We start from the raw sequence: 19,545 nt of genomic DNA on the forward strand, positions 1-19,545 counted from the left end.
GGTAATTGGAAGAGGCCACATCCTGGATGGTGAGGGCCTTAACGACGGATGCCACCTTCGCGAGGCAGTACCTTTTGAAGATGTCCTCAATGATTGGGAGGGTTTGAGCCCATGTTGGAGCTGAGTCTACAACCTCTGCAGCCTCTTTCACACCTGTGTAACCTACTTCCTACCCAAGGGTGATGAGTGGGCTCAATCAGAGCTCTCGAAATGGATGGGTAGTGCAGAGAGAATAATTTGCAGTGTAATGGGGAAATTGCACAGTGAACCTGATGGGGCTATCATTCATCAGAAGGGTAGAGGAGCAGAAACATTTCTTTCTACAGATGCTGCCTGACCCACTGAATCTTTTGAAGCAACACACCGGCTGATGGAGGAACTCAGCAGGTCAGACAGCATCTATGGAGGGAAATGGATAGTGGACGTTTCACGTCCAGACCCTTCAACTGAACTGTCCGATGAGGGTTTATTTTGCTTTTATTTCAAACTTGGTGCAGCTACAGACTTTTGAATTACTGTTTTAGGAACTGGCCTGTATAGTCAACTGTATTGCACTTATACCCTGATGAAGGGTCTCGGCTCGAAACGTCATTTTCGTTCATGACGTTCATCAGGTTCCTTCAACATTTTGTGTATGTTGTATTTCTGCAGTTCTGATGAAAAGAAAACTTCCTAAAGTTTCATAGGTTTTTTCTGATGCGTGAACTTGTCTAGAGCTGCTTTAATTTTAAATATAATGCCACCGACCATCAATGCACTGCGATATGAACCTGCGACCTTCAACAAGCGCTCAACCCGTTGACTTACAGGGTGGGGGAAGGGAGAAAAGCGAAGCCCCTTACACGCCATTTTTCTTTTTCTACCCTTCGCCTTCAAGTGGACGAGTGTGATGCCAGACGCTGTCCTTAATAGGACACGTCATGACGCAAAGGACGTAGCCAGGCGCCGGCGTGGGTCAGGTGCCCTCCGCAGGAATGTCCAGGAACAGCAAGATGGAAACTTAGCAACCGGGCGGCCCGAGCTTGGCGCTTGCCGTTTGCCGTGGCGGAGACGTCGGTCTGCCCCGCACCCGGCACCCCTTCAAATCGCACAGTGGCGAAGGACGGAGAAAGAGGAGTGGGGCTAAAGAAAAAAATGACGGAAAACCTGAGACGCGACACTCTAGTCCTCTGAACGGCTCGTCTCTGTGTCCGTGGGCCCTCTGTCGAGGCTTCCGCCGGCCTAAAATTGGTGCTTGCGAAGGGACGGGGGGAGTGGCCGACGCAGCGTCGGGGTTACGCGAGCCCGGGGCTTTGCGGCCTGGCGTCCACTCCCCCTCGATGGCGCAGGAGGAGCGGATGGAGGTGGACCAGTGCGGCTGCGCGGCGGCCGGCGGGGCGGTGCCGGCTGGCGGCGGGGGAGCGCCGGCATTACGCAGGTCCAATAGCGCCCCAATGATCAGCAACATCAGGTAATGGCTGCTCTTTAGCCCTTGTACGTGTTAATGGTGGGGGGTGTGCACGCTTATTTCTGATATGTCAACAAACAGAATGCTTGCAAGAATTCAGCGCGTTAGGGTGTGTCCTGGAAGATGGAACTGGGCTATTGTTTGAGATCAGTGATCATTCAAAATTACAGCATTTGGGTGAAAACTTTTTCTTTAAAGTAGTCGTTTTATATAAAAACATGTTTATTACTATTGTCAACTATGACGAGAAATTGTTGTTTTTGCAGCAGCATTACTATAAATTACAAAATAATAAATAGTGTGAAAGAAGGATGATATGCCACAGGCAGCTGTGGAGGCCAGGTCATTGGGTATTTTTAAGATAGACTCTTGATTAGTCAGGGGGTGAAGAGATATGGGGAGAAGGCAGGAGATTGGGGCTGAGAGGGAAATGGATCCGCCATGAGTAGACTTGATGGGCCAAATGACCTAATTCTGCTCCTATACAGAGGAACTTCAGCGTGGATGAGATTTACCAGAATTACATATGTGTGGTACGATGTAGACAATTGTGGTGATTATTCTAGGCAAATTTTTCTACAGAAGTGTTTTGCCATTGCCGCCTTCTGGGCAGTGTCTTTACAAGACTGGTGACCGCAGCCATTGTCGATACTCTCCAGAGATTGTCTGTCTGGTGTCAGTGGCTGCATAACCAGAATTTGTGATAAGCACCAGCTGCTCATACGACCATCCACCAGCTGCTCCCATGATTTCACGTGACCCTAATGTGGAGGAGGGGGCTAAGTAGGTGCTACATTTTCCCCAAGGGTGACCTGCAGGCTAGCAGAGGGAAGGAGTGGCCTTACACCTCCTTTGGTAGAGACACATCGCCATCCTGTCACCCTACCAGGATTAGAGTGCATATCATGTGAGGAGTGGTCGATGTTTTGGGCCAAGATCCTTCATCAGGACTGGAAAGGAAGGGGAAAGAAGTCAGAATAAGAAGGTGGGAGGAAGGGGAAGTTGAAAAGGTGATAGGTGAAGCCAGGTGAGGGAAGCATGCAAGAAGCTGGGAAGGAATAGGTGAAAGAGACGAAGATGGTATCTGAAAAGAGAGGACAGTGGACCAAGGAGTAAAGGGGAGATGGAGTAGGGACCAGAGGGAGGTGATGGGCAGGTGGGAAGAGAAGGGGTAACCAGAATGAGAAATGGAAAAAGGAGGAGGGCGGGAGGGGGAGAGGCTGCTGCAAATTGGAGAAATTGATGTTCATGCTATCAGGTTGGGGGGCTACCCAGACGGAATATGAGGTATGGCTCCCCCAACCTGAGAGTGGCGAGATGAGACGATCCACTTTGATAAAGGGATGAAGAATTTTTTAAATAATGAGAAATTCAAGGATGTTGGCTTTGGTAGTATTGTGTTACAGGCCTGATCTTCCAAGATATTGAGGGATGTCCTTGGGATAGAGGGGGTCCCACAATGATTCACTGAGTGCTGGGTGGTGGGTTTGTTGTATGAGAAGAGAGCAAAGAGACAGTGCCTATATTATGAGTTTAGTAGACTGAGAGGTGCTTTAATTGGAATCTTGGCACAGATGTTGGCATGGAAGCGGTTAGTGTTACGCTTTACAGCGCCAGTGATTGCTGTCCATTCCCGCCACTGTCTGTAAAAAGTTTGACTGTGGGGTTTCTTCCAGGTGCTCCAGTTTCCTCCCATGCCCCAAAGATGTGCGGGTTAGGGTTAGTAAGTTGTGAGCGTGCTATTTTGGCACTGGAACACTTGTAGGCTCCCCCCTTTGGACTGCGTTGGTTGTTGATGCAAATGACACATTTCACTGTATGTTTCAATGTACGTGTGACAAAGTGATGGGTTAGACGTGGAATTGATATTTCCCCGGCCGTGATGAGAAGGAATTTCATTTCCTGCACATATTGGACCAAAGAAACGAGGAGGATGTGAGGGAAATTGTCATTGGCAGCAATAGGGCAGGGTTTTCCAACCATTTTTATGCCATTAACCGTGTAGCAGGGGAATCAAAATCAGGTTTATTATCACTGACGTGTTGTGAAATTTGTTTTTGTTTTGGCAGCAGTACAGTGAGATAGATGTCATGTCTTATGAGGTTATATTGAGCGAGCTAGTGCTTTCCTCTTTGATGACTTGATATGGGGCACAGCCAGAGGCTTTTTTCCCAAAGTGGCTCATATGAGGATCATAACTTTAAGGTGACCGAAGGCAAGTTTCTTTTTTACACAGAATATGGTGGGTGTATGTAAAATGCAACTGGGGTGGTGGTAGGGGCAGAAATATTATGGACATGGAAGAGACTGATGATAGAAAAATGGACTTCTATCTGGGAGGCAAGGGCTAAATTGATCTCAGAGTAGGTTAAATGGTCTGGTTAAAAGGCCTGTTATGTTCTGAGTGCTAAAAGTTTACTTTAAGTTACAATAAAATATATATTTAAAAAGAAAGCCAAATAGTGAGGTGGTGTTTATGGACAGTTCAGAAATCAGATGGCGGAGGAGTGGAAGCTGTTGTTTAAATGTTGAGTGTGCCTCCTCCCTGAGGGCAGTAATGAGAAGAGGGCATGTTCTGGATGGTGAGGCTCCCCAGTGATGGATGACCCCTTCCTGAACACTGTAGGAAGTCAGCCAGTCTGGGCTATCAGAGGGAAAGTATGTGATCAATTGGAAGAGAATATTTTGTGGGGCTGTAAGGTAATATAGTGTAGGGAAGTGTATCATCATGCTCTTTGGTAGAAGGAATAAAGGTGTAGACTATTTTCTAAATGGGGAGAAAACTCAAAAATCAGATGTGCAAAAGGATTTGGGGGTCCTTTGGCAGGATTCCCTAAAACTTAATTTACAGGTTGAGTCGGTGAGGAAGGCAAATGCAATGTGAGCATTCGTTTTGAGAGAACTAGAATGTAAGGAGCAAGGATGTATCACTGAGGCTTTATAAGGCACTGGTCAGACCACACTCGGTGTAATGTGAGCCCCTTATCTGAGAAAGGATGTGCTGACATTGAAGAGAATCCAGAGGGAGTTCATGAAGTGATCCCAGGAAAGAAAGAGTTAATGTCTGAGGTTCATTTGATGACTCTGGGCCTTTACTCGCTGGAGTTCAGAAGAATGAGGGTGGACCTGTCGAATATTGAAAGGCCTAGAGAGGGTAGACATGGACAGAATGTTCCCTATAGTGGGGGAGTCTAAGTCAAGAGGGCACAGCCTCAGAAGCACGTCCCTTTAGGACAGCGATGAGAAGCAATTTCTTAAGCCAGAAGGTGATGAATCTATGGAATTCGTTACTATGGACAGCTATGGTGGCCAAGTCATTGGGTGTATTTAAAGTGGTGGTGATAGGTTCTTGATTAATCAGGGTGTTAAAGGTTACGGGGAGAAGGCAGGAGAATGGGGTTGAGAGGGATAATAAATCAGCCATGATGGAATGGCTGTGCAGACTCGATGGGCCACAAGACCTGATTCTGCTCCTGTGTCTTATAGTCTTATGAATTGTTCAGTGTCTTCCTTTGCTATAATGGTTGTATAATTTGTAGCAACTGTTGCCAAAAGGAAAAAAAATATACAAACCCATTTACAGTTAATATGCTCATCAGTCATACAATGAACTGTATTTTGAACAGTCAAAGTAGGCTGTCTCTTATGCCGTGTTCATTCGTGGGGTGGCATTACACAGTGCTGTAGCACTCCACCTCAGCAGCAGCTGAGAATTTAAATTCAGTCAATAAATTAAGATCAACCGGCTTCCAAAAGTCCTTGAGTGACTTTTGTCCCAACTTCTTATCTGTGTTGTTACTTGGTGCTAACTGGGAGACAATGCCAGGCAGCCCTCTCAAAAACCACAAGGGTGAACTGGTGAAATGTCCAAACGAGACCTGAGGACAGAAATCATATTGCAGGGCTGAGGAATATAATCCAACTGAGAGGCAGTATGGTAGTGTAGCGGTTAGCAAAACGCTATGACAGCACCAGCAACCTGTGCTCAACTCCTGCTGCTGTCTGTAAGCAGTTTGTACATTCTCATGTGACCACATGGGTTTCCTCCCACGTCCCAAAGATGTGTGGATAAGTCAGTTAATTGATCATGGTGTAATTGGGCAGTGCCAGCTTATTGAACCGATAGGGCCTCTTACCGTGCTGAATCTCTAAATAATAAAAATTAAAAGGAATGTTATTTGAGCCCACAGCCACAACCTGGAACCCTCAGAAAAGATCCAGCTTGTTGCCCTGTTCAGGAGACTTTCTGAATGGGCATCAAATGCTGTGCCTTACATGTGATCCTATGGTCCAGGAATTATGCAGCCAGTGTGGGTGATTGGATGCCTTGCACTGTGTCAATAGATTTCCTGTCTGCGTTAATGGAAGTTTTGATGTTTGAGCAACACACACAAAATACGTTTTGGGGTAAGACCCTTCGACGGGACTGGAGGGGAAAAAAAGATAAGTAGGTTTAAAAGGTGGGGGGAGCAGTAAAAGAAACAGAAGGTGACAGGTGAAACCGAGAGGGGGATGGATGAAGGAAAGAGCTGGGAAGTTGATTGGTGAAAGAGATAGAGGGCTGGAGAAGGGGGAATCTGATAGGAGTGGAGAGAACACCATGGAAAAAAAGTAGGGTGGAGCACCAGAGGGAGGTGATGAGCTGGCAGGGAGATGATGGGAGAGAGGGAAGAGGGGATGGGGAATGGTGGGGGTGGGGAGTGTGGGACATTACTGGAAGTCCAAGACATTGATGTTCATGCCATTAGGTTGGAGGCTGCCCAAATGGAATATAAGATGTTGTTCCTCTAACCTGAGTGTGGCCTCATCACAACAGTAGAGGAGGCCATGGATTGACATATCTGAATGGAAATGGGAAGTGGAATTAAAATGGGTGGCCACTGGCATATCAGAATGGGAAACACCTATCATCTGTGTTTCTCTCTCTCTCTTCCCCCTCCTCGTCTTTTTTTTTCTCCAGTCCTGCTGAAGGGTCTCGGCCCAAAATGTCAGCTGTACTTTTTTTTGCATAGATGCTGTCTGGTCTGCTGAGTTCCTCCAGCATTTTGTGTGTGTTGCTTGGATTTCCAGCATCTGCAGATTTTCGCTTGTTTCTGTTATGAGGTTTGAAGGTGTTTACATTTTTGGCCTATTCCAAGTCAAAAATCAAAGTCATTTTTTTTTATTAAAGTATTTATACTGCACCATATACTACTTCAAGGTTATTTTCTTGCAGGCATTTACAGGAAAATAACAAAATACAAAATATTTATGAAAATAATACATAAACCAAGACTGACAAACAACTAATATGCAAAAGAAGACATTATGCAAATAAAAAAAAATTGATACTGAGAACATGAGTTGTAGAGTCCTTGAAAGTGAGTCTGTGGTTGTGGAATCAGTTCAGAGTTGCGAGTGAAGTTCTCCACTCTAGTTGAGGGGCCTGATGGTTGTAGGATACTAACTGTTCCTGAACTTGGTGCTGTGAGACCTAAGGTTCTTGTACTTTCTACTCGATGGTAGCCTTTGGGACTAGATTGATGAATGGAGAGAGTGTTAATGTGCATTGGATTAGATAGGGAAAGATTAGGTTTTAAACTTTTGGTGCCAGTCACAGAGCAGTTATAACTGTTTATAAGAGTTTGGTGGCGTCTCCAAACAGACAAATATGAATAACTTCATTTCTTAGCATTATGCAAATGTGAGATACTTTGAATTAAAGTTCAAAGTTATCAGTACATATGTCACCATTTACAACCCTGATATTCATTTTCTTGCAGATATACTAAATAAATGCACAATAGAATAATAATCATAATAGAATCAGTGAAAGACCACACCAGCTTGGGCATTCAATCAGTGTGCAAAAGACAACAAAACTGTGCAAATACAAAAAGATATAATAAATAAACAGTAAATGTCAAGAACATGAAATGAAGAGTCCTTGACCATGAGACCATATGTTGTGAGCACATTTTAGTGGTGGGGCAAGTGAGGTTGAGTGAAGTTATCCCCTTTGTTTCACTGAGCTATGTGTGAGGAGAGAGAAGGAAATTGCCCAACATTGAATGTTGCTACGTTCAGAAGGTGCGATAGTAATTTTAATGAGTGACCATTAGAGCCAGTCAGCCCATTGCGTTTATCTTGGCCAAAAATAACCACCTTGAACCTAGCTCCCGGTCTCTAGTCTTGATACTTATCAGGCACCATTTGCGCAAACAGGTTGCTTTTAATGTGTCGCGGGTTTGTGCTTCAATTAGACAGAGACTTCCAAACCTTGAGTTCCATTTGTGACTAAACATAGCCCTTACGCCCATTAGCTTAAAATTATGATATGAAGTGGTTTGCCAAAGAAAATGCATCCTTCATGTTCACATTGTCCAGGCTTTTCATAATTCAATATACTTTTCAAGCTCTCCTCTGATCTCCATTTCAAAGGAAATCTGGCTCAGCTGTCTACTGTGTACTCTATTGCTCTACTCTCTCTCCATCCATGACTGTGTGATTCGACACAGCTCAAATGCCATCTATAAATTTGTTGACAACACAACTATGGTGATAAGGAGGCATACAGGCATAACAACAAATTTCACAACATACGCCGGTGATGTTAAACCTGAATCCGATCCTCCCCTTCACTGAAATTCTCTGGGTCCCTCTTAAACCTCTGATATTGTCACTTTCTTTCTGTAATGTGAGACCCATACAGTTCTTTAGATGTGGCCTACATCATCTTACTGTTTGAACAGGACCTCCCTGTCAATACTATATCTTCTTCATCTCCATAATCTACCTGTACTAAGGCCACATACTCCTAGATCATTTTATTTCAATACGTTTCTTAGTTTCCTTGCAGTGAATTCAGTTTTATTCTTTCATGCTATCTTGACACCTGGAATCATCAATATCATTATGTGCTGTATTGTATGACGTGTGCATCTATGGTCTTTCTATGACCGTGGTTGTTCTTGGCAAATTTTTCTGCAGAAGTAGTTTGCCATTGTTTCTTCTGGGCAGTGTCTTCACAAGATGGGTGACCCCAGCTATTCCCAATACTCCTCAGAGATTGTCTGCCTGGCATCAGTGGTCGCATAACCAGGACTTATGGTGTGCACCAGCTGCTCACCTGGAGTATTGCTTACAATTTTGGTCTCCATATTTAACATGCTTCCATTATTGGTGATGTAAAGTAGCGTTTGTGAGCTTGACCCCGAGAATAAAGAGATTGATCTATGAAGAGAGCTTGAGCCAATACTCAGTTTTAAAGAAATGAATGATCTTACTAAGGTATTTAGAGTGGATACTAAGAGTATGTTTCCTTCCATGGGGTTATCTTGAAGTAGGACCATAGTTTCAGAATAAAACAATCACCCGTTTAAGGCAGAAGAGGAGCAATTTCTTCCAATAGCGAGCTGAGGCTGAATCAATGTATATATTCCAGAGGGAGAGAATGACAGATACTTGAATTACCATACGATATAGGAACAGAGTTAGGCCATTCAGCCCATCAAGCCTGCTTTGAATATCATCCCCCTCAGCCCCATTCTCATGCCATCTTCCAGTAACCTTTTGAAATCCTTACTGATCAAGGACCAATCCACTTTAAATGTATCCAATGACTTGGCCTCCACAGCCATTTTAGGCAGTGAGTTCCCCAATTTCACCAACATCTGTGTTAAATTCCTCCTCATCTCTGTTCTAAAGGGACATCATTCGGAGGCTGTGCCCTCTGGCCCTAGACACTCTCAGTCTTGGAAACATTCTCGGCATGTCCACTCTGTTTAGCCCTTTCAATATTCAAGAGGTTTCAATGAGGTCCACCCTCATTCTTCTAATCTCCAGTGATTAAAGGCCCAGAGCCATCAAACCTTCCTCATGTATTAACACTTTTTATTCCCGAGTTTATTCTCATAAGCCTCTTCTGAACTTGTAATTTAATCACCTCTGTTCTAAAGAGGTTTTGTAAATTCTCATCTGAGGCTGTGCCCTCTGGTCCAAGACTCCCCCACTATTGGAAACATTCTCTACATGTCCATTCTATCTAGGCTTTTCGCTAATCGACGGGCTTCAATAAAATCTTCCCTTGTTCTTCTAAACTTCAGCTAGTACAGGTCCAGAGTCTTCAAACACTTCCCGTATATTAACACTTTCATTCCCAGGATCATTCTAGTAAACCTCAGAACCTTTCCAGAGCCAACACATCTTTTCTCAGTTGAAAGGGTACAGAGAAAACTCACAAGGATGGGGTTTTAAGGAAAGATTGAATAGGTTAGGACTGTATTCTTTAGAATGTCAAAGAGTGATAAGAGATTTAATAGAGATATTAAAATTATGAGGGCTATAGATAGGGTAAATGCAAGCGGGCCTTTTTGCACTGAGGCTGGGTGGGTCTACAGCCAGTGGTCATGGGTTAAGGGTGAAAGGTGAAAAATTTAAGGGGAACCTGACGGAAAACTTCTTCATTCAGAGGGTGGTGAGAGTGTGGAATGAGCTGCCAGTACAAATGGTGCATGCGAGCTCAATTTCAACGTTTAAGAGAAATTTGGGTATGGAGGGCTATAGTCCTAGTGTAGGTCAATGGGAGTATTTTAAGCAGGCCTTCATAATTTTTAATACCTCTATTAAATCTCCTATCAATCTTTTTAAAACAGTTTAAATAGTTTTGACATGGATTAGATGGGCCAAGAGGCCTGTTTCTATGCTATACTTCTCTATGGGTCTTCGAGGCCCAAAACTGTTCACAATACTCCAGATGTGGTCTGACCATTGTCTTGTATAGCCTCAGCATTACATACTTGCTTTTATATTCTAGTCCTCTGGAAATGAATTGTAGGGAAATTGAGGGCTATGAAGGAGAGCAGGAAAGTGGAGTTGAGGCCACAATTACATTAATATTGAATGGTGACACAGGTTTGGGGAAGATTAGCTGAGTCCTGTTTCTTTTGTTAGCTGTTGCATGTGATACCTTCTGTCAGTGAAAGGCTTCTTTAAGTGGTGATTGGGGCAGTTTGTAATGAAGTGGAAAGATGAAGCAATACGTGGCATTTTAAAACTTGTTTATAAAGTAAAGACTTGTATAACCCTTCCAGACTAGGGTTTTGAACAGACTGGGCTTAGTGAAATGCCTACTGAGGAGTCATGCCAGGCTTCTGGATGAAATGATTTAAATTTCTTTTTTTAATTGAAGATTAGCTTTATTCGTTACATGGACATCGGCACATACTGTGAAATGTATTGTTTATGTCAAATCAATTCAACAAGGCTGTGCCAGGGGAGGCTCGTGCGTGTCGCCATGTTTCCGGCACCAATGTATACCCACAAATCTGTAACCTGAACTTGCATCTTAACTTTTATTCTGTTTTCTGTATGGTGGGGAGATGTAATGTTTAAATTAACATTAAATTTCATTGACATAAATTTTGGAAGTGCATTATAATTATAGTCTTTGTCAATAGCACTAAGCCGACCTTTAGTCAGAGTGGCAACTATTGCCCTCATAAGTGGTTCAAGTCAGGAATCAATCTCCTCAACTCCGCATTCTGCACATTTCTGACTCAGTAAAGGGTTGCATTTTACGAGTTTCTAAAAGTAAAGATTGAGACAGGTATTAAAAACAGAAGCCTGTGGTTTTTGTACAAGAAAGGAGCATGAGACCCTTATTGGGTCTTCGAAGTTATTTCAAGATACAAAAAGTTCAAAGTAAATTTTATTCTCCAAGTGTGACCCTCAGGCTCACTCAGCTTGTGTTCGTCTAGGGGAAAACAGCCTCTGACCCCGCCAAACTGAGAAAGCACGTTTGCTGTGCAATGTACTGCCCAGTTACAAACCCACAACGCAAGATATCAGACAGTGCACCATATACAATTAAATGATTGAACTTCATAAATCTTAATCTGAATATAGGGTTAATAATGAAAATGAAAAAGGACCCAATTCAAGGAAAAGTCAAAAGTGCACGTTGGAGCTCACTCATTCGCCATTCTTCCACCATCGATCTCCTCTGAGCGTCCTTCGGGCCCTCCGATCCCAGTCCATTCTGTCCGGTGGTCTACCAGCTCCCTCCACACTTGTGTTCCCTCTTCATCTCTCTTCGACAAAGACCGCGAAAAATCTCCTTCCAGATTCACAAGACAGAGCAACAATCTGATTGGCTAACATGCATACCCGAGTCCTGTTATCTCCAGCCATAACCCAGACATTGCCGCTACAGAGAAACCGTTACCTCAGCAGTGAACATAACAGAGAAGCCATTACATTAGCAGTGAATCCTTACTGTGTGTTAAACAAGTATTATGTCACCATATGCAATCCTAAGGTTCATTTTCCTGCAGACATACTCAGCAAATCTATAGAATAGTAACTATAACAGAATCAATGAAAGATCAACCAGAGTGCAGAAGATGACAAACTAGGCAAATGCAAAAATAAATAACGGGAATATACTTTATACTTTATTGTTGCCAAACGATTGATTCTAGAACGTACAATCATCATAGCGATATTTGATTTTGCGCTTCCCGCTCTCTGGATTACAAATTGATAGTAAATATTAAAAATTTAAATTATAAATCATAAATAGAAAATAGAAAAATAGAAAGTAAGGTAGTACAAAAAAACCAAGATGCAGGTCCAGATTTTTCAGAGGGTACTGCCCAGATCCGGGTCAACAGCACTGGGGCTCCACAGGGGACTGTCTTCTCTCCGTTTCTCTTCACCATTTACACCTCGAACTTCAACTACTGCACAGAGTCTTGTCATGTTCAGAAGTTTTCTGATGACTCTGCCATGGTTGGATGCATCAGCAAGGGAGATGAGGCTGAGTACAGGGCTATGGTAGGAAACTTTGTCACATGGTGTGAGCAGAATTATCTGCAGCTTAATGTGAAAATGACTAAGGAGCTGGTGGTAGACCTGAGGAGAGCTAAGGTACCGGTGTTCCCTGTTTCCATCCAGGGGGTCAGTGTGGACATGGTGGAGGATTACAGATACCTAGGGATACGAATTGACAATAAACTGGACTGGTCGAAGAATACTAAGGCTGTCTACAAGAAGGGTCAGAGCCGTCTCTATTTCCTGAGGAGACTGAGGTCCTTTAAAATCTGCCGGACGATGCTGAGGATGTTCTACGAGTCTGTGGTGGCCAGTGCTATCATGTTTGCTGTTGTGTGCTGGGGCAGCAGGCTGAGGGTAGCATACACTATCAGAATCAACAAACTCATTCGTAAGGCCAGTGATGTTGTGGGGATGGAACTGGACTCTGACGGTGGTGTCTGAAAAGAGGATGCTGTCCAAGTTGCATGCCATCTTGGACAATGTCTCCCATGCACTACATAATGTACTGGGTGGGCACAGGAGTACATTCAGCCAGAGACTCATTCCACCGAGATGCAACACAGAGCGTCATAGGAAGTCACTCCTGCCTGTGGCCATCAAACTTTACAACTCCTCCCTTGGAGGGTCAGACACCCTGAGCCAATAGGCTGGTCCTGGACTTATTTCCTGGCATAATTTACATATTACTATTCAACTATTTATGGTTTTATTACTATTTATTATTTATGGTGCAACTGTAACGAAAACCAATTTCTCCCGGGATCAATCAAATATGACTATGACTAATAAAGAGTCCTTAAAATGAGATCATTGGTTGTGGGAACATTTCAATGATGGGGCAAGTGAGTGTAGTTATCCCCTTTTGTTCAAGAGCTGATGGTTGAGGGGTAGTAACTGTTCTTGAACCTGTAGTGCAAGTCCTGAGGCTCCTGTACCTTCTTCCCAATGGCAGCGAGACCTGAGTGGTGGGAATCTCTAATGATAGGTACTGTTCTCCTACAACAGTGTTTCAAGTAGGTGTGTTCAATGGTTAGGATGGCTTTACCCGTGGTGCACTAGGTCAAATCCGCCACCGTTTTTATGCCTTCCATTGTGAAGACATTCACAGTTCTTTCATCTCTTTGAAGCTGTAGTTTGGTAGCGTGCCGGGGAGTTCTATTGTGAAAACAGAACCAAAGTATTGTATGTGTTTCACCATTCCTTTGTCCCCAGTTGTAATTTTCCTTGCTTTAAAGCACCAATGTTTATTTTCACTAATCTCTTCTAGTTTCCTCTTCGATTATTTATAGAAGCTTTAACACAGTTTTCATGTTCCCTCCAAACTTATTTTCATAGTCAATCTCATAATCCATCTGCTGAATTCTAAGCCACTCCCAATCCTCCAGCCTGCTGTGCTTTTCATCATTGTCCTTTTTAAATTAATACTTGATCTCTAATTTCCTTCATGAGCTACGGGTTGATAATTTGTGCTGGATGACAACTATTGTAAATAATGGAACACCATTCATATTTTGTGGGAAGATGTTTAAGTTTTCTCCTTTGCGCTATAATATTTATAGAGTTCTGGAAAGTGTTCTCGTTGGACGTTGCATATAATAGTGAATGGGTGAAATTTTTATCACTGATTCCCATAAACTGTAAACAGCCAGATGTACAAAGCTGGATGTTATGCACTCTAACTTGATTGACTGGAGGGTGTCTTTGAGGACATACAACTCTAAAATTAGTAGAAAACAACAGGTTTCAGGTGCAAGGGGACATTAGTAGCAGCACTCATCTATTAATAATGTTTGTACAATTTTGTTGGTCACAGTTATTTAGAGTTTATGGATCCTTTCCCACAATGCATTTAAGATACAGATCTTAAACACAAGGTTCTGCAGATGCTGTAAGTCTTGAGCAACACAGACAAAAGGCTCAAGCCTTTCAGCAAGGGCTCAGCCTGAAACGTTGACTGTTATTCCCCTCCATAGATGGTGCCTGACTTACTGAATTCCTCCAGTATTTTTGAGTAAGATACAGATCTCCCTTAATCTTATCTCTTGAAAAAATGGGCTCAAAAGGCTATTTGTCAGTTTTGCAAATGAACCTGTTGGAGTAGTGCCAAAAGGACTTGAATTTACATATTACAGCAGTGTTATTTGCTTCTTAATGTGATGCAAAACACAAGATGTTTAATGTATTGACCAGCCTTGCCAGACTAAAATCTAGCTTTCGTGTAACTCTGTTTCTGGCTAGGGTTTCTCACACCAACTGGAACTAATGAGTAGGCTGGGACCTTTGCTCCACTACTGAGCTGCCCTCTATGTATCAGTTAATTTTTCCAGTGATTTACAGCTAGGGGAATCTGAATGAGGGTATATTGAACTTTCTACAGGTGCACTATTGAGAGCATCCTAGTGTGCTGCATCACTGTGTGGTACAGAAACTGCACTTTGGCAGACAGGAGGGCTCTTCAGCGGTAGTTAAACTGCCCAATGCATCACAAGCACATGTATCAAGGACATGTATACAGAAAGATGCTGGAAAAGGCCAGCAATATCATGAATGATCCCACCCACTCTGCTTATTTTTCTCTTTGTCCCACTCCCACCAGAGAAGAAGCTACACAGAATCCACACCAGGACCACCAGGCTTAAAAACAGTTACTTCCACCAAGTGATCAACACCTCCACCCACTAACCCAACCCCACTACCACTACATACACATCACCTAGCATCACTTCATATAGTTACTTGTACATTGTGTTTTATAACAACATAAGAAATAGCAGGAGTAGGCCAACTGGCCCATCAATCCTACTCCACCATTCAGTAAGATCATGGCTGATCTGGCCATGGACTCACCTCCACCTACCTGCCTTTTCCCTATAACCCTTAATTCCCCTACTATGCAAAAATCTATCCAACCTTGCCTCAAATATACTTACTGAGGTAGCCTCCACTGTTTCATTGGACAGAGAATTCCACAGATTCACCACTCTGGGGAAAAGCAGTTCCTTCTCATATCTGTCCTAAATCTACTTCCAAAATCTTGAGGCTATGTCCCCTAGTTCAGTGGTCCCCAACCACCGGGCCGCAAGGCATGCGCTACCGGGCCACAAGGAAACAATACGATTTGGCGATAGGAGTCAGCTGCACCTTTCCTCATTCCCTGTCATGCCCACTGTTGAGCCATTATGCACGCGAGGTCATTACCCGCGCGTCATCCATGTCAGCGCGGGAAGGAGATCAACTCCTCAAGGTTGCAAATGACGACGGGCTGAAAAGTATGTTTGACATAACATCTCTGCCCGCATTCCGGATCAAAGTCAAGGCTGAATATCCTGAGATAGCCACGAAAGCACTGAAAATGTTGCTTCCATTTCCAACATACCTCTGCAATGAATGCAACGAAAACTAAATTGCAGAATAGACTGGACATAAGGAACCCCCTTTGAGTATCGCTGTCTCCCATCACCCCTCGATAGGACCGTCTTGTTGCAGGAAAACAAGCCCAGGGCTCCCACTGATTCAGCGATATTGGTGCGTTGCAATGATTTTATATTTTCATACGAGTAAAATATGCGCTGTGTGTTTGATATCCAAATGTTACTTAAAATATTATGATGCTATTATAAGTGACTTGTATAACCATGTAACAGTTACGGCATGGAAACAGGCGATCTCACCCCTTCTAGTCTGTGCCGAACGCTACTCTCACCTAGTCCCACCGACCTGCACTCAGCCCATAACCCTCCATACCTTTCCTGTCCATATACCCATCTAATTTTTCTTTAAATGATAATATTGAACCTGCCTCTACCACTTCTACTGGAAGTTTGTTCAACACTTACTTCAAGCTCCCCTGTCCTCCCCTTCTAATTGTCTTATCGCTATATTCATGCGAGGAAAATATGCGCTGTGTGTTTATTATTAAATTCGTTAGATAAACCCTTTTAGAAATGAAATTGAGTGTATTAGCCACTTATCACCTATATTCCGGTCGTGATTAACACACCCCCCTGCCGCCGCCACCAACAGAATCGGCAAAAACAATTTTTAAGAAATCGGCATGTGGTGCCTTATCGAATGCCTTCTGAAAATCCAAGTAAATAACGTCCACCTGTTCCTTTCTATCCATTGCGCTCATTATATCCTTAAAGAACTCCAGTAAATTTGTCAAACAGGAACTGCCTTTGCTGAATCCATGCTGCGTCTGCCTGATGGATCCATTTCTTTCCAGATGCCTTGATGATAGTTTCAAGCATTTTCCCAACTACAGATGTTAAACTAACTGGCCTATAGTTAACTTTTTTTCGCCTACATTTTTTTTTTGAACAATGGTGTGACATTCGCCATCTTCCAAACTGCCTTTATATAATAGGATTGCTTTTATATGTATATCTATTGTTTTTTATTGGTTTATTGTCTTTTGGGTGGTGGCGTGGAGATTCGTCTCTACCAAAGGAGGTGTAAGGTGCTCCTTCCCTCCACTACCCTGCAGGTCACCCTTGGGCGAGGTGTAGCATCTGTTTAACCCCCTGTTCAGGGTCACATGAAGCATTGGGAACAGGTGGTGGATGGTTGTATGAGCAGCTGCTACATATCACAAGTTCTAGTTATGTGATCACTGATGGCCAGGCAGGCAAACTCTGAAGAGCATTGATAATGGCTTAGGGGTGGGGTGTCACCCATCTTGTAAAGATACTGCCCAGAAGAAGTCATTGACAAATTACTTATGAAGAAAAATTTAACAGGAACAACCCCCCGTCGTATGACATGATTGTGTTGTGTCTTTTGTACTTCAGATCCAGAGTAACAATCATTTCGTTCTCCTTTACACTCGCACTGAAGGTTGACAATAAACAATCTTAAATCTTAAAGTCAAAAGATGGGTGTAATGAGGGCAAAGACATTTTTAACAGAAGCTGGTGGAGTCATAGAATGCAATATTGTTGGATAATGTTGGTGTTCACTTTGGAAGGTATGTGATTGAAAGAAAGGGGGAAAGAGGCAAGGTAGGCAAGTATATTACATCGATGGGATATATCAGATCCCTATTTCCTTCTATTAAGATATGGATTAGGCCTTCCTAGCTCTTCAGCTTGGGCTGAGTTATTTTTAACGACCTCCAACTGTACAGTTCACTTACACCTATGCATTTCTCCAATTCTGTCTTCCTACTTTCACAGTTCATCATAGGCTTGCCTTAATCAGTTTTGAAACTTTCCATGACCCCTTTAAACACCTTTTAACCACTTGTAATTCTTCCTGCCATGGCTTGATGTCCAATTTAGTTCGGTAACCTCCTCTGAAACAACTTGGGTGTGCAGTTCTTGGGCTTGGGGTACAAGTGTTTATGCAGTTTACAGCCCAATCAATCTGGCGTCCACCCTAGCTGTGTGAAAATACAGTACAAGATTCCATTGTTTTCTCATCCTCGTGACGCGCAGTCAATCAGGCAGCCCTGTTGGAGAATCGCCAGTGTCTCTGTGGGGGTGAGAACGAATAAGTGCCCATTCTCTGGAGTCTCAGGATGTGTCTGGACTTGGTGGCACCACTCTCCCTGTCCTGTCCCCACGGGGGAAGATGACCAGCTGTTGGCAGGTGTGGGATTTTTGGTGAATAGTCCGATTAGAAATGGGGCTGATTTGCACTGTTTCCCAGACCTGGATTTTGATCCAGGGGCACCCGTGTTTGGAACATTCAGACTTGGCTGTACAGACAGCAACTGCTAATTTCATTCCCTCCACCAGGGAGACACTGAACAGAAGCAATGTTGGACTTCTCCCTTGCAAGGCATTGTTGCTTTCCTGGAAGAACCTCTACTAACCCACAGCTGCCTGCCTGTTCCTCGTGCATGAGTCTCAACTGTGAGTATTAAAGGATAATTTGACAGTAAGGCAATGCCACCACCAGACGTGGCCCTACCCTGACCTTCTGACAGCAAGGCAGTTCCACCACCAGTCATGGCCCTACCCTGATCTTGTGTCGCCTCCAGTAATTCTGAGATGGAAATCTCAAGCAGTGATCTAGATGGTTTCCTGTTGCCACTTTCAGTGGAGCCTCGTGGCCCTCTACTGAGCCCAGCCTATACAACTGAGAGCAACGCTGTCATCTGGCTGGCCTTCGCCTTGTGCCAAGTTCAGAATGATGCAATTATGTCCTCTTGCCAGTAAGTTATTGCAGTCCAGGCCAGCAATATTCCTTGACAGGTTCGAGAAGGATAATATGTGACTTGATACAAGTGTACAAGATGAAGGAGTCACAGATTCAGCCAACAACCAGAGACTTTTTTCCCAGGGCAGAGATGGTTCATACTAAGGGGGTATAACATTAAGGCAATCGGAGGAAAGTATAAGGGGAATAGGAAGATAGGTTTTTTTTAATACACATAGTGGTGGGACCATGGAATGCGCTGCCGGGGTGGTGGTAGAAGCAGATACATTATAGACTTTTAAGATTAGAACATGAATGACAGAAAAATGGAGGGTTATGTGGGACGGATGAGAAGGAAGGGTTAGATTGATCGTAGAGTAGGTTAAAAGGTCAACTGAAGGGCTCTCCTATGTAGTATGATGTACTATAATTCTCTGGGCAGCCTTGCTTTGGAACTCACATGGGACAGATGGTGAAGCTCGTTACGGATAATGTGACATTGAGGGATGGTGCCATCTCTGCTTGACCCACTTCCTGGCTCTCTAATGCCTGACTAAGGGGGTCAGAGTGTAGTCCCAATACTGAACTCATTTGTCAGGTGGTAGGGTAGGTTTAGTGTTCATTGCGATATGGCTCAGTAGGAATCTAATTTGAAGTTACAGTGCTTCTTTCAAGCTGTGCTGTCAGCAGTCCCCCGATTTAGCCCTAACCTAATCATGGGATAATTTGCAATGACCAGTTAACCTACCAACCAGTACATCTTTGGACTTTGGGAGGAAACTGGAGCACCTGGAGGAAACCCACATGGTCACGGGTAGAATGTACAAACTCCCTTCAGTCAGCGGGGGATTGTGTGACATTGGCAATGGCAACGATATTTAGGAAGTTGCTAGAAGTATAAATCCACCAGTTATTTTTTGTGAAGGAGATCAAAAGGTTTGTGGAGGTTCAGCATGGCTTCTGTTGTTGTGTAGTGGAGAGTATATTGAGCACATGTAAATGAAGCATTGTCTCTGGAAAGCAGCATCAATCATCAGGGACCCCACCACCCAGGCCATGCTCTCTTCTTGCTTCTGCCATCAGGAAGAAGGTACAGGAGCATCATGACTCACGCCAGTAGGTTCAGGAACAGTTATTGCCCC

At 43.6% G+C, this 19,545-nt stretch overlaps 1 protein-coding gene across 6 annotated transcripts in view; it reads left to right on the plus strand.

Moving 5' to 3' along the window:
- Positions 1-949: 949 nt before the first annotated feature.
- Positions 950-19,545, plus strand: part of LOC140197886 (P2R1A-PPP2R2A-interacting phosphatase regulator 1-like) — a 63,138-nt gene continuing 44,542 nt past the window's right edge. For 4 of the 6 annotated variants that reach the window (XM_072258446.1, XM_072258445.1, XM_072258447.1 and 1 more), the window contains exon 1: positions 951-1,450. In XM_072258446.1, coding sequence (XP_072114547.1) covers positions 1,320-1,450 — 131 coding nt within the window. In that variant the 5' untranslated portion in view covers positions 951-1,319. Of the gene's footprint in view, positions 1,451-19,545 lie in introns of all 6 variants that reach the window. The other 2 variants (XM_072258449.1, XM_072258444.1) reach the window with 2 other exon arrangements.

Source organism: Mobula birostris, chromosome 5 (genome assembly GCF_030028105.1).
Source record: "Mobula birostris isolate sMobBir1 chromosome 5, sMobBir1.hap1, whole genome shotgun sequence".
Classification (NCBI taxonomy): domain Eukaryota; kingdom Metazoa; phylum Chordata; class Chondrichthyes; order Myliobatiformes; family Myliobatidae; genus Mobula; species Mobula birostris.